The sequence below is a fragment of the Gastrolobium bilobum genome, unplaced genomic scaffold (genome assembly GCF_033153095.1).
Source record: "Gastrolobium bilobum isolate Gb01-03AN ecotype WA unplaced genomic scaffold, APGP_CSIRO_Gbil_v1 utg2637, whole genome shotgun sequence".
NCBI classification, from domain to species: domain Eukaryota; kingdom Viridiplantae; phylum Streptophyta; class Magnoliopsida; order Fabales; family Fabaceae; genus Gastrolobium; species Gastrolobium bilobum.
This window is the reverse complement of record NW_026895153.1, coordinates 54757-70605: the sequence shown is the minus strand read 5'-3', so window position 1 is coordinate 70605 and position 15849 is coordinate 54757. Positions and strand designations below refer to the sequence as shown.

At 34.0% G+C, this 15849-nt stretch overlaps 2 protein-coding genes across 2 annotated transcripts; one reads left to right on the top strand and one right to left on the bottom strand.

The window, feature by feature from the left end:
- Nucleotides 1–5766: 5766 nt before the first annotated feature.
- On the top strand, nucleotides 5767–8413 carry LOC133296042 (protein AUXIN SIGNALING F-BOX 2-like). Its single transcript, XM_061495000.1, has 3 exons — nucleotides 5767–6229; nucleotides 6886–7381; nucleotides 7466–8413. Exons 1-3 carry the CDS (start codon nucleotides 5778–5780, stop codon nucleotides 8231–8233), a joined length of 1716 nt encoding a protein of 571 aa, XP_061350984.1. The 5' UTR covers nucleotides 5767–5777; the 3' UTR covers nucleotides 8234–8413.
- Nucleotides 8414–11633: 3220 nt separating this feature from the next.
- Nucleotides 11634–15449, bottom strand: LOC133296109 (protein CYSTEINE-RICH TRANSMEMBRANE MODULE 11). Its single transcript, XM_061495061.1, has 3 exons — nucleotides 15311–15449; nucleotides 14914–15178; nucleotides 11634–11912 (listed from the first exon to the last, which is right to left on the bottom strand). The coding sequence occupies exons 1-3, from the start codon at nucleotides 15354–15356 to the stop codon at nucleotides 11861–11863; spliced, it is 363 nt and encodes a 120-aa protein (XP_061351045.1). The 5' UTR covers nucleotides 15357–15449; the 3' UTR covers nucleotides 11634–11860.
- Nucleotides 15450–15849: the final 400 nt, after the last annotated feature.

The window sequence follows — 15849 nt, the reverse complement described above, 5'->3', positions numbered from 1 at the left end:
CAACGCTATACCCTTCGGGTTCTTACCGCTTGTCTTTAATGGGGTAGGTTAGTAAAATTATATTTAAAAGTTTAATTAATTTACTAGTATATTTTTTCTTAGTGCATATGTATGATAAAAGGCTACAAATTGCTAATAAAAAGGTGAATTTAAATATGTATAGTGAATTGATTAATTTTTATAAATGCGTAGCTTGATATGAGGAATGCGCCCTCGAAATTTAATATGAAGAAATTTAACTTACATATTAACGAGGTTTGCATTTGTCATTTAACATGACACAACAAACTTTTTTACACACAAATTTGTGAGACCCACACTTTTTGAAGAAAAAAGAAAAAGAAAAAATTATGACACGCAAAACGAATCTCTATAACATTACATAATCACTTTTTCTATAACATAACTCTTATAAAACTCCATATTAATATATGAAAACTTAAATTTTAGAAAGATCTTTTTAATGACTAAAGTACTTGATCCTTGCTTTCATAGAAATTGTTTCCTTAATTTAAGTGACTCCTCTTGTACACATACCCATTGTACATATTAATCCAGTCATTACTATATTATATGTAAATCAACTTTATGTATTTGTATAATTATTAACACAATAAAAATGCGACTAATTTTAACACCCATCCATAATTAGAGTGAAGATATTCTAACTACCAAAATTTTTTACTACTAATTTATTACCATCACATCACCATTGGATCAAAGAGGGAGAATATTAAAAAGTTTTTGAAGAGAGAGAAAATATTAATATAATGATGATTAGATACGTAATAAGTTGGTAGTGAAATTTTTTGGTAAGGAGAATATCTCCCCCATAATAAATCGTAAATTTTGAGAGTGTAAGCCCATTTGAATGATAAAGTTTTTAGCAGTTGATTGTAAGAATTTGAAATTAACTATTATTTTCACCCATTTTCTTTCTTGATAAAAGTGAATAAAAAAATACTTATCGTTTAAAATTTAAAGAATTTTGCAATTAATTATCTGTTAAAAATTAAGTTTAATAATTTTAAATATTATATTAAATAAAAACTTAACTGATAAAGATCACGTATTACAATTTTTAAAGTTTAAAAAATGAAAAGTATTAATTCTTGCGTGTATTGTGCATATACTAGTCGTCGTTATGTTCCTTCTTAGTTATTTCTTTTTATTTTTGCACTTATCTTTTAGGAAAATGTTTTTCTCATGTTGCATGAGACAAATTGTCTCATGCAACACACAAACAAGTAGGTAGGATTCACTTTTTTTTCACTCTCTTATTCTCAGTGGGTTCCACTCAATTTTTTTATGTGTTGCACGAGACAATTTGTTTCATGCAATATGAGAAAAATATTTCCCTATCTTTTATGAGTAATACTTTTCTTATGATGAATATGAAAAATATTATCTCCTACTCAAACAATAAATATGAGAGAAAAAAAAGTTGGAGGTGAGAGAAAAAAATTCTTGTAAGATCCATTTTAAAAAATGTGAGTGTAGGAGATAATATTCCTCTTATATAACATAAGAAAAATAATTTCTATCTTTTATACTTATTTCTACGCCTACAGGTAAGTATATAATATTTCGTTTATCGAAAAAAAAAATTGTATAATTTTTCATATTATATAACAAAGGAAAATGTGTGTGTATTTTTAGAGAATACAAACTTAGATTCTTTTAAAGAGAGATAGACACAAAAATGAGACATCCACACATTAATTATTTTTATTTTTATTTTTATTTTTTCAATGAAACTTACACGGCTTTTTGACCCTTATAACCCTTTATTATTAATTAATTACCGATTTGACCTTGATTATAAACTATTTCAAAAATTTAACCCCCTCAGAAAACATAACACCAATCTGCCCCTGTTTGACCGTTGACCACCAAGCCTACCCGGGTACACCCCTCTGTACCCGGGTATTTTTTGAAAATTTTTGTCTATCCGGGTAGGGAGGAGTGTACCCGGGTATTGTTCTTCGTACCTGAAAAATTGCTTGAATTATTTACCCGGGTAGAGAGGGGTGTACCCGGGTAAATCTTCGACCACCCATTTGGTATTTTTTTTCTCTTTTTTACAGCTAATGAGATAGATCAGTATTATCAAGTTAAGCATGCCTAACCAATTTGAAGAGCTTTTAGCTTTGAGAATGGATTTGGAATTTCCATACATCAACACTGTACTGCTCATCAAAGCGGTCCCTGTTCGTATCGATTATGATGGGGTCTACTTTTATGTACGTCAAAATCGCGCTCCTATATATAAATGTGGTACCGGGTCTATTGGGGAGAGTGAGACGGAAAGAAAATAAAGACAGGGTTCATGGTACAGAAATTTAGTGTGAGCATGTAGCTTTTCATTTTACTGGTAAATGACGAATTATCACGTTCAGGGAAGACATGCATGGGACAAGCTTTGTGGTTGTGGATTTATACTGTTAACTGAGAATTCTCTTTCTGAAATAATCATTGAAAAATATTTGTGTGCTTTACAGACCCAAAAAAGTTGCAGAGGAAGAGCACGTGATAGTCGGTGCCTCCATATTCAAAGCTTGGAGAAGAAGAGTGCATGAGAGATCCAAAGAGCAATCATACCGGGTGGTTGAAGATTTACCCGGGTACACTCCTCTCTACCCGGGTAAATAATTCAAGCAATTTCTCAGGTGCGAAGAACAATACCCGGGTACACGCCTCCCTACCCGGGTAGATAAAAATTTTCAAAAAATATCCGGGTACAGAGGGGTGTACCCGGGTAGGCTTGGTGGTCAACGGTCAAACAGGGGCAGATTGGTGTTATGTTTTTTGAGGGGGTTAAATTTTTGAAATAGTTTATAATCAAGGTCAAATCGGTAATTAATTAATAATAAAGGGTTATAAGGGTAAAAAAGCCAAACTTACACACCTCTTCATGTCTCTCTTTTCTAAAAGGATTTAAATTTGTATTCTTTTAAATTACACACTTTTTCCTATAACAAATTAAATAAAATGAATTATGTGGGGGAACGTAGAGTCAAGCTCATGCACAATATATTGCTTCCTTGATTAATTAGGGGAAGATTAATTAATTTTTAAAAGCATATTTAAAAGAATGAATTAGGGGAAAAAGTAAATCAGGATTGCAAATGTTTGCCCCTCCATAGATGCTATCCCAGCCAAGCCATGTTTAAAGGCCGAAACATCCTCTCTCTTTTTTTCTTTTTTCTTTTTTTGTAATAATGAAACATCCTTTACACAACAAATACTAGAATACAAATCCAAACACCTCATGGCTCAAGGGCACAACCCAAATTGCTCGAAATCCCAAAAATCTTTGAGTAGTCACAGTCCCTTCAAATTGATTTAACACAAGTAAAAGTCAGCAAGAATTTGTACATTTGAATTTGCACATGTGCTCTCACTCACATCACAAAGAACAAATCCTGCTTCAATCAGTAATAATAACAATAATTTCTTGTTCATGCCTATTGTTCACAACCCTTGCTACGTTTTGTGTCCCCAAGCAACAAGTAGTAATCATATCAATTCATTGAAGTAAAAAATATTCCGTGAAATAAAACCTTTTTTCTCGTGAAACAAACACTCCTCCTACCTCCAAAACCAAAACTTCTCTTCAAGCATTCCCATTTTTTGGCACTGCCACCTTTACTTGACCACCATCATTGCTGTATTATTCCAAACCGGTTCGTTTCTGATGCATTGGCCAATCACTCTCTCTCTCTCTCTCTTTCTGCTGTGATGGTCTGTACGGTTCCTATCATGGACTTGGACTGATGTGATCAACGCAGTGATGTAACCAATTACGTGGATCTGTTTTCAGGGGTACGGTGCACCATAACGCACCGAATCATCAAAGGACCCAAAAGGCAAAAGCACAAAACAAGAAATCATGTGTACGTTAGTTAGCATAGCAGTGTTGTGTAAACATCTTTATGGATCCGTAACTAGCAATTAATATTGTCATTTATAACTACTTGCCATTCATGCAAAAACTAACCTAAACCAACTTTCGTAGATTTTGTCATTGTCAATGTCATTTGATAAATACATTCTTTTGAGACGGATAGCTTTAATTACAATTAAGTTTGAACTCAGAATTAAATTTATAATTAACTCAAAAAAATTAAAATATCCGGGAGTGATATATTCAAAATAATAATAATTATTTGCTTAGTTAAAAAAAAATAAAAATATTAAATGATATCAAATATTTATTGGATTCATAATGTTTTTTTTTAATATTTATGTCTTTAAACAATTCTTTTGAAAAAAATAATTTTAAAGAAAAAGTTGAAGAAATTATTATTTTTCTTTTTGATATCACCTAATGAAAAACACCTGATTTCCTTTATTTGGTACCTTAAATAAAAAATTAAAATTAAATAAATAAAAATACATGTAAATATGTAATAGAATTTATAAAAAAAAAATCTTCTAATTTTTTCAAGAATGAAAATGAAAAAAAAATAATGGACCTACAAAAACTTTATTTCCTTAACTATTTGCTTTAATTATTTAAATAATATCAAATCAGACGTGAATTTCATCTTTCAAAACCTTTTGAAAAACGTGGCATCCCAACAAAGCTTGAAAAAGGGTTTCATAAATCGCGAGTGTTACACACGCGTCGAGTAGGTTCGTGACGAGTCTTCTTTTGATCTTATCTATATAGCTATCTAAGACCTAGGCATGGCATTTTCGTAGTTTTCCCCGAAAACAGGTGTCATTAATCCGACAGTCATTTTCCAATTTGTCGTTGCCCCCCATTTTTTTTTTCTTTTTTTGATTTCTCTCTCTCTCTCTCTTGGAAACTCTTTTTTGATAAGAGAGTGCAAAACTTTGGCAGAGGGGAGGCTCACTTCGAAAGCAGTGACAAAGACACATGCATGTTCACGCATTCAACGCTCAAGATTCTCTCAAAATCCCATCATCAAAATCGACGTCTGCTCTTTGATTCAAACCTGAACATCCCTTAACCATTATAGTTAGGATGAGTTAACCATGGTTAAATAAATCTATACCCAACCAATTGAGTTTCTCTCTCTCTCTCTCTCCCCCTTATGACTCTGAGTTTCAGTTTTAACATGTGAGTGACAAAAAAGCAAGTGAGGGACTTGGTTTTTTTTCTCTCTTCAGCTTTAGCTCTGAGGTGGTGGTGTTGTCTATAATGTAATTAGGAATTTTGCAAATCTTAGATTTTCTCAGATCTATCCAAGTTCATCTTTTTTACTTTTATTCTCTCTCTCTCTCTCTCTCTCCCTCTTTTGTTTTTGTGAAATCCAATATTATTATCATCATCATCATCATTTTGATTTGCTAGATCATAATTATCTGTTTGTTGTTCTTTTTTCCCCCCACCATTTTTTCATTTCATTTCTCTTGTGTTTTTCCTGAGAAAAGTTGTGATCTTTTTTTATTTTTATTTCAACTCTGTTAGCAGATCCAAACTGGGAAATATAAAATTTTCGATTTTTATCAGTACCCTCTTGCCTTTGAATTACTTTAAGCCTTTTGTTTAGATCTTCCATCATGTTCTAGATTTGAAGATCTTGCTATTTCACTCTTTTTGGGGCCAAGATCTGTTTTTTTCCTCTCTGATTTTCAAGGGTATCTTAGTGTTTAGATCTTGGTTTTGTCATGATGTAATGGAACATCAAATTTGGGAGCTCTAGTTTTTTTTCTTAATATTTTTCCCATTTGGAGTATGAAAAATTTTCCGGGAAAGTTGGGGAGTTTGGATCGCTGACTGAGAAAAATAAAAGAGAAAAAAAAAGATGAATTATTTTCCAGACGAGGTAATAGAGCATGTTTTTGATTACGTGGTGTCACACCGTGACCGGAACTCTTTGTCTCTGGTGTGCAAAAGCTGGTACAGAATAGAGAGATGTACCAGGCAGAGGGTGTTCATAGGGAACTGTTACTCTATTAGTCCTGAGAGGTTGATCCAGAGGTTTCCTGGTCTCAAATCTCTAACTTTGAAGGGAAAGCCTCATTTTGCTGACTTCAGTTTGGTTCCTCATGGTTGGGGTGGGTATGTTTATCCATGGATTGAAGCACTTGCAAAGAGCAGGGTTGGATTGGAGGAGCTTAGGCTGAAGAGGATGGTGGTCTCGGATGAGAGCCTGGAGCTACTTTCTCGTTCTTTTATGACTTTTAAGTCTCTAGTTCTTGTTAGCTGTGAAGGGTTCACCACCGATGGCCTTGCTGCTGTAGCTGCAAATTGCAGGTGAGAAGGACTTTTTGGTTTGAATCTTTAGTTGGTTGTATATAACCGCTGTGATCTGAAGTTTTTGATGGAGAATTGGTTTTTGGTTTGTTTGTTTGTCTTTGTTTTCATTTTGTATGGGTTTTGTTTGTAAGATTTTTGATGGCTTCATGCTGTTTTTTGTTTTGGAAGCTGTATAGTTGAAGGTATATGGCAGCTAATTTCTGATTGGTTGATGTCTTTGTCCTGTGGTAGTGTCAAAGCTTTGGTTTGTTTTGGATATTTGTTACTTGATTATTGGCTTGTATTCTATGTGGCTTACAGTTAGAGATGTGGAGTTCAACAAGTTGAGCAAAGTGGTTGGAATGGCTTTGAACTTAGCTTTTACCACATGTCAAGGTTTAAGGACAAGCTAGTGCTCAAGAGTTTCTTGAGAGCTTTATTGATCTATTGTTACTTCAGTTTATTGTCAATTTGTGAATTCTTTATGAATAGGAGTTTAATCTTGGAAAATTATCTTCCTCCATCTTGTTTGTATGTGGTATGTGTGGGGTTAGGGAAGAATGATATTGAGAAATCTATTCTGCTAATTGAGAATGGCCTGCTGGATGTTAAGAAAATGCTCTTTACTCCCCATATTGCTTGTTTTTATTTTTTATTATGTTTTTGAAATGTAGGTTTCTGCGGGAGCTGGACCTGCAAGAAAATGATGTTGACGATCACAAAGGCCAGTGGCTAAGTTGCTTTTCTGAAAGCTGCACATCACTTGTCTCTCTTAATTTTGCTTGCCTTAGAGGAGAGATTAATTTGGGAGCTCTTGAGAGGCTTGTGGCCAGATCTCCTAACCTTAAGAGTTTAAGGTTGAACCGATCCGTGCCCCTTGATGCACTGCAAAGGATAATGACGCGAGCACCTCAACTAGTGGATTTGGGCATTGGATCTTTTGTTCATGATCCAGATTCAGAGGCCGAAGCGAAGCTAAAGAATACCATTCTAAAGTGCAAGTCAATTACCAGTTTGTCAGGATTCTTAGAAGTTTCTCCTAACTGCCTTGAAACCATATATCCCATTTGCCAGAACTTAACATCATTAAACCTGAGCTATGCAGCAGGCATTCATGACATTGAGTTGATAGAACTAATTCGTCACTGTGGGAAACTTCAGCGCTTATGGGTAAACATATTAAGTTGAAATTCTTTTCCTTTTATTCATCCATTCTTGAATTGGTGAATGTTAATAATCTCTAGACTTGTGCAGATAATGGATTGCATTGGAGACAAGGGACTAGGTGTTGTAGCTAAGACATGTAAGGATTTGCAAGAATTGAGGGTTTTTCCATCTGCTCCCTTTGGAAATCCGGCGGCTGTCACCGAAAAAGGACTGGTTGCGATATCAATGGGTTGCCCTAAGCTTCACTCATTACTCTACTTCTGCCACCAGATGACAAATGCTGCCCTCATAACAGTTGCTAAGAACTGCCCGAATTTCATTCGCTTTAGGTTGTGTATCCTCGATGCAACCAAACCCGACCCTGATACAATGCAGCCATTGGATGAAGGTTTTGGAGCAATTGTGCAATCTTGCAGGGGACTTAGGAGGTTATCAATGTCAGGCCAATTAACGGACCAGGTTTTCCTTTACATAGGAATGTATGCTGAACAGCTTGAAATGTTATCTATTGCATTTGCTGGAGAGAGTGACAAGGGAATGCTCTATGTGTTGAATGGATGCAAGAAACTTCGCAAGCTTGAGATAAGAGACAGCCCTTTTGGTAACATGGCACTTCTGACAGACGTAGGGAAGTATGAAACAATGCGATCCCTTTGGATGTCGTCGTGTGAAGTGACCGTCGGAGCTTGCAAGACACTTGCTAAGAAGATGCCAAGGTTGAATGTGGAGATCTTCAATGAAAATGAACATGCAGATTGTAGCCTTGAAGATGGACAAAGGGTAGAGAAGATGTATTTGTATCGTACATTGGCTGGGAAAAGGAAAGATGCACCAGAATATGTATGGACTCTTTAGGTGCATCTTCTTAGGTCTATTTGATTACCTGTTATTCAGCAGTTTGTATTGGTTTAGGCTGACTGATAAATGCAATTTTAGCCTGGTGTAGTGGTTTGTTCTTTACTTGCATTTTGCTAGTTTTATGCATATATTAGATGATGTCTTTGCTTTTTTCTCTTGATCTTATTATTATTATTATTATTGCATAATACCACTTCGCTTTGTTAAAAATATTGGAATTGAGTATTTTGTTTTTCTCTACTTCGTTGGATGCAAGGGGGTTTAGCTTTCTATCCAACATTCTCACTCCATCTTGTGTGTTAAGCCCCATGTTTCTTTGATAGTTAAAGTGATTTGAACTTTAAACTTGAGAGCACCTGATAAGAAAACCTCATTCACTTTGTGGTTACAACTGAAGCATTTTTCTGTGTTAGATGTTTAAGGCCAATTTTCTTTGCGGGAAAATGGTCTAAATTGATAGATAGCTCAGCTTCCGTTGACACAGCCGAAGATACAACTTTGTAGAACGGTAGAACACGCTGATTAAAATTATTAATTGAAGAATTAATATTGTAACATGCTAATTTTTAAAAGGCCAATTTAACTATTAATTATTTTGATCATAATTTTTTCCTTTCACTTTCGGATTAATGTTTTAATTTTTAATTGAGATACATGATTTTCATAAAAAAAAATGTTTTTTTTAATTAAGGAAGATTTTGTCGGAGTCAATAAATATCATGTAATAAATGAATAAGTTAATTAAATATAATGATTACATGCTCATTTTCATTTCTTAAAAAAAAGAAGTCCGGCGTTTACTATTTTTATATCATGGCAATAATTCTATTATGAAAAAAATAAATACTATTCACCTATAAGGGTGTAAATCAGTCGAGTGGTCTTAGAGAGGTGCAAGACTTGACTTGCTTTAAGTTTGACTTGACCTGACTTGTTTAATAAATAGAACGGGCTCAAGCTTTAAACAAAACTTATTTAGCAAAACAAGCTCAAACTTAATTTAATGATGTTTGGCTTGAAAGCCCGTGAGCTGACCTGAATATTATTATAATAAATAATGAGATTAGTATTTATTCTTTTAAATAGCATAAAATTATCTCATTTTAGTCAAAATTACAGTGTTTTATACCGAGAGAAAAAGATGCACAATGACAATCAAGTGGGGAGAAAGTTATACATTTTTTTAATTTTTTTTTAGTAAAAGAGATTTTTTTAATTTAAATATTAAATAAAAGCACTCATTTTAACTAAAACGACCATTTTTAAAAGGACAAACATTTTTTTCATAAATAATATATTTTTTTGTCACTAAATCATTACTCTTAATTTTTAAACCCTTGTTTCTTACTATTGTCTAATGGTATTATCTCACTGTCTGTGGCGGATTCAGAAAAATATTTTTATGTCTGCACACTTAGGGCGGGGGCTCGGGGGCACCACCCCTCTTTTTTTTAAAGATCATGATCCAATTTTTGCTTCCACTTCAAAAATAAAGCTTTGGTGAATCAACCAAAGTTTTAAGGAAATAATTGATAATGATAATTAAAAAATAAATAACACCACAAAAAGACATTTGTAAAATGGGTAATCATTTTCTCATATTATTGGAGATTCTTTTCTCATGTTGTGAGGCATCGAAATTCGTGCTATCTTTTTTTTTTTAACAAGTGGTGGGACCTACCACTTGTTGTGTCTATAACATGAGAGATATTATCTCATGTAACATGAGAAAAGAGAAACCCTTGTAAAATATAGTATAATTGTAAGGGTTAATAGATCAAAACCCCTATATCTATTTGATCCAAAGTTGACCAATTTTGTTTCACAAAAGATCATGAAAAATCATCTGTGATTCTCCTCCACTCTTTACCTTTTTCCTTTCAATCTTCATTTTTTTATTTTTTTTACTTGACCTAAATCACACATTCTATGTGAAATTATTTTTTCCCCCCTTTTTTTTATGTCTGCCACTGCAGACAATGGCACCCAAATGGATCCGCCATTGCTCATGTCACAGTTTCACGAACAAATTCTCTTAATTATTGGCCACCCCTTTCCTCCCTCGATCATTTACAGAAATTGATGCATTTATAATCTCAATAGTTGGACATTTGGATGTATGTGAATTTGAAAAAAAATACATTTTATAATTATAAATAAGTCAAACATAAACAAGGCAAGTGAAGTCTAGAATTAACTCATACCAGGTTGACAAGGCAAATTAAATTCAAAATATTTTTTATAGACTTAGCTCGTTTAAGCTAAAGTTTGACTTGTTCCATCTCATTTACACCCACTGTTATAGTCTTATGTTACATGAGAGTAGTTCTCTCATGTTATAGAGAGAGTTTAAGTGGGACCCACCATTAAAAAGAAAAAAAAAAGGTGCGACTTTTGAAGTGAGAGAAAATGAGATGAGATTAAAATGTCAAATGAGAGTACTATTTCCCTTTAAAATTTAGTAAGTGCCGCGAATAGAATTATGACCCTCGTTTAAAAAGAAAATAAAAAATACTATGATTTGAGATTGCGGAACGGAGCACCATTGGAAATTATTTTTCCAATGATACCAGATATATGAAAAGGATATATAGTTTGACTCCACATGGATCTAAACAGCCGCTCTGTTTTCCTTGATAGCTTCAGTAGCACCGTTCCATATCATTATAATTTTTATTTTTATTTTATACACACAATCATTATAATTTAACTTCAAGCGAAATATACTTTATAAATAGCATTTTTGAGATATTCTTTGTATGCGTAAGATATCAGTACGCTTATCCATTAGAACTGAATATAATGACTTTGACAAATATAATGAACCTAATTTCGGAAATATTAAATATTAATGCTCCACAGCTATTTAAAAATTTGACGCACTTCGGCTATATTTTCCTGTATGATAAAATAAAGATTGGAAATCACTCATTCAGCAAAAGTCCATATGCACGTTAACTCTGACTCCTATCCTGTCAAAACACATTTGGGCATGTAGCATTTTCCAAAATCAAATTAACTTATATTTCTCATTTAATTGTTGTACAAATTGAATACTTTGTCAATTCCTTTTACTCGAGTACAAGTATATCTAATTTTATGCCACAGCCTTGGAAAAGTGCCATCTATCAACATAACTTATTTTTACAAGCGTCCAAGCGTTTGAACAATAATTGAGTCTCGTAATCATAACTTATTTTTAATTTAATATTTAATTAGTGTTAGTTTTTATCATTAAGCTTTTTTTTTTTGGGCGCAGATTTTAGAGCATTTGTCACACAAGTAATCCTTTCTTAAATCATATACTTAAGCTTATATGATGGAGCATTCCGTACTATATTAGGATATCAGGGTATTAATGAGGATATCAGGGTATAATCATAATACATTAGGCTGTTATTCCACATAAAAAGACTGTTTACAATTTCCATTATATATTAGGCGTTTATACAAAGAAATTCACAAAGGCCACATCACAGAACCTATGAACAACGCAATAATGAAGGGGGGCTGGGGAGAAGACCAACTGTTACAAGACCAAATAAGACATTAGAGCAACATTTCTCCAGAGAGCTATAACCAACCAAGTGCACCAAACTGAAGATACAATTTTTAAAGTGATTATCAAAAAAAGCAACACTCCTCTAGCAAACAACAGCAACAAAGCGCTGCCAAGCTGCACATGTAAACAAACAAAGTAATCTTAATCTTGAATCAACACCAAAAAGGTTAAAAAAGGACAAGCAATAAAATACTGAAACTAAAAAAGGATTTCATATGATTTTTTTCAATTAAAAAAGTTGATTTCTCGAGTTGAAATATAACTATATTATAGAATATTCTTTGGTTTGATATATTAGAAAAGCAAATTGATTATTTCTGCACATTAAGTCATTAACGAAAGGCTGTAGTGACATGAAAAATAAAGTCCTAGTCAACCAGAGATGCAGCAAGATGAGGGTACATAGTAGTCTAAAGGATTTTGCTATAGGTATCCAGAATACTTTTTGATCTCAAGTAATGTTACCCAGTTTTACTCTATAAAGTTGCACAATCAAAGACTTGTCATGTGGGCCTCTCTAAAGTCATTCCATGGTGATGTGAGGTGAGGGATATATCTATAAATTCCATGGAGAAGTATAGTGGAGGTGTCATCGATCTTGCTAAAATGTCACAGTTTTATGGTGATCTACACGATTATCTTGTTTGCTATATTGTTAAAGGGAAAAACAAGTATCATGTTACCACTTTCCTACAGGCACATAAAAGCACATGGATACCACTTTTTTTATTTTCTCTCACCACTCTTTTCTCTCTCCTCTCTATGTTTGTGAGTGTAGGAAAGGGGTAATGTTTTCCTACAACATGAGAAAAACAAACTCCATTGTTAAATTGATAAAGGTTAACGTTAAGAACATACTGGAAACTGTTTCGGGTGGTCTAGGAGGCCGATTTTGACTCACCAATGCAGACTCTATTTACCATTATATAATTTGTGCATGGCTGTCTTCTTCCAAATTATATCAATGGTTAGGCATTCAGAAATGTCCACTTCGACATTGAGAAATGAATAATGCATATTTTTGCATACTAGTGAGTTGACAGCATAAGTTAGTAATTGCGTTAACAATGTTTTCACAAACTTAAAAGAAAGAAAATAATGCCTTTAAAAGGTGATCACTGATCAAATAGCATAGACAAATTGATAATTTATTTCTACCGGTGCATCATTAACTCACTATAGAGAAAAAGAAGAAGGAAAGATATGTACTTCAAAAAAAATAAAAAATGATGGAAGGAACAAAGATAACACTGAAAGGTGATCCAATAGCAATGGTCAGTTTCTGTGAGGAATTTATAGGACTTTCTACTTATTGTGGTAATATTGGAGCAGCTGTGTTATATATCTATTCATATTATAGAGAATTCTATACGTGGCTTTCCTTTGTGGTAATATAGGAGCAGCTGTGTTATATATCTGCTTGCGGACTCTAACGGGATGGGAAGGTGAGAAGAGAGTGATGCTTTGCTTGGTTCAGCAATGTTGCATTCCATGAGTGGTTCTGAGATCCTTGGGAGGGTGTCTTGTTTCTATCAATGGGAAATCATCAAGCAAATAATTGATTTACCGAAACTCATTGGCAAATTTTTTTAATAGTTGAGTCAAATTCTCATTTTTCTGTTGAAGTCAGATTCCAGTAGTCATTTTCTTCATTAAATTCAGACTCCATAACAAAATTGTGTGATCTTAAACCATTAGATTAAAATCACAAAAAGGGAAGGAAATTGGTGTAAGAATTTTGCTAACATTGTGTAAATTGATACTCCCTATATGTATATAGGGTTCTATGTATGCATATTTTCTTGGTAAATTTCTATATATGTATATCTAACATTTGAAACTAATACCTATGTTATAATCTATAACGTTCAAAGCATGCCATTACTGCTTTCGGCATGAGGATTGGGATCATGTTTGCTGTAAACATGGTGCACCATCAAGTTGTGTACGAGACCAAATGGGAGCTAACACAGTTCGTTTGAAACTTTCACATTGGGGTACAATCATACAGTAATTGTCAAAATAACTGTGTTCCAATTGATCCAGAATTCCATATTCCAATTGATCCAGAATTCCATATAACTGTGTTCCAATTGATCCAGAATTCCATATTACAACTAACTGTGTTCAAATAACTGTGTTCCAATGGATGTCGTCGTGTGAAGTGACTCTCTGAGCTTGACATAATTTTCTAATAAAAAAGCCATTTGTATCAGAACAAGGGGAAGTAGAAAAGGGTAGGGGTGTGCAAAAAAATCAAATAAACCGAAGTGAACTGTGAATTGATCCAAACCATACCAAAAGAACTATATTTTTGTAAACTAGTTCAAAAACTAAATCATTTTATTTGAACCAGTTCAATAACTGAACTGTTTTTTTGGACCAATTCGGTTTGGTTCGGGATAAAAACTGAATCGAACCATACCCATTTTAGGAGTGAAAAAGAACCAAATGAATTGAATTGAACAGCGAACCAAACCAAACCAAACCAAACCACACCATATTTTTTCGCGCTGGTTTAAGAACCGAATCATTTTCTCCAAAACAGTTCAAGAGCCGAACCACTTTTAAAACCAGTTTGGTTTTCCCAAACTAAATGACTTTTCTAGTTTGGTTTGATTTGGTATAGAAAACCGAATTGAACCGTGCAAACCCCCTAGAAAAGAACCCGAATAAGTATAACATGTGTCTGTGATGTGTTACCCTAGTGCATGTGTGGAAATCATTAACTACTCAACACGATATTCTGAAGTTTAAAAAGAAAAAAGAGGATCCACAAGCAGCAGGGGAAGAAAATGAAAGAAACCGTTATAATTAATTTTGAATAAACCATAATGGATTATGCATTTTGAGTTGCAGATAGAGCATGTTCACAATGAAGATAAACAAAGGAACAAGAGGCAAGCAAGCAAGCATTTCCAGCATTCTAGCATCATGAATATCAAAAGTCTTATAATTTTTTCTATGACACAATTCCCTTGAATATAAGATGAAAGCCACAATATACACTACCACCACACATGGAGGGAAAAAAAACAGGGACAAATAATCCTCTAAATCTAATCACCAACATGGGAAAACAAAAAATAAAATAAAATAAAATAAAAAAACTTACCAGCCTTGGAAGAATGAAGCAAAACCGTGGTTATCGTGACTATGATGCTGGACATGGTGGCATTGGTATTGAGGATGAGGAGGAGGTGGTGGAGGTGGATACCCATACCCCTCATTGAAATATGCTTGGTAACCTTCATACGGCGGCGGCGGCGGGTAACCAGCATACCCAGGTGGCGGCGGTGGTGGCGCTGATGGGTAACCCGTTGGCGGTTGCGCTAAGGGATAAGTATAACCCTGTGGTGGAGGATAAGGAGATCCGTACCCTGTGCAGAAAGAAGATCAGATGAAAAATTGAAAAAAAGAAGGAAAGATAGATAGATAGGAAAGAAGAAAAGAAGGTTCATGATTGTTAATTAAGAAAGAGGGTTTTGTGAATGAAAAAGGAATATATATACCTGGAGGGGGATAGGGTTCTTGGGGTGCTCTCTGGTAATTACTCATTGTTATGGTTTATTGGGATGGAGGTGAGGTCTCTCTTCTGTTCTGTTCTGTTCTGTTCTGTTCTGTGTGTGGGCTGCGAGAGAAGATTGATCGACGAAAACCAAATGTATATAGCTGGAGGAGACCAGCCTGTTCCAATGATCGCTTGCCACATCTCCTTACAAGAACGAACACTACATATATAAATGGGTGGGACCAATTTCTTTATGAACCCGGTTATTTCAAAATCCCAAGTTGGGCTCTTTATTAAATCTCATATCCAAAGTTTGAGTATTTTTCGAGATATTTTTTTATCTCCTCTGTTAAAGTTGCGAAAATAACACACACACATATATATATATATATACAGGTAGGATCTTTTGATATCGGTGTCAAATTTCAAATTTGACATTTCATCTGTGAGCCGTTAGATCAAAAAAGATCAAGGAGTATGATTTGTAAGCATGTGACACCATTGATCTTTTTTTGATCGAACAACTCTCAGATGAGGTGT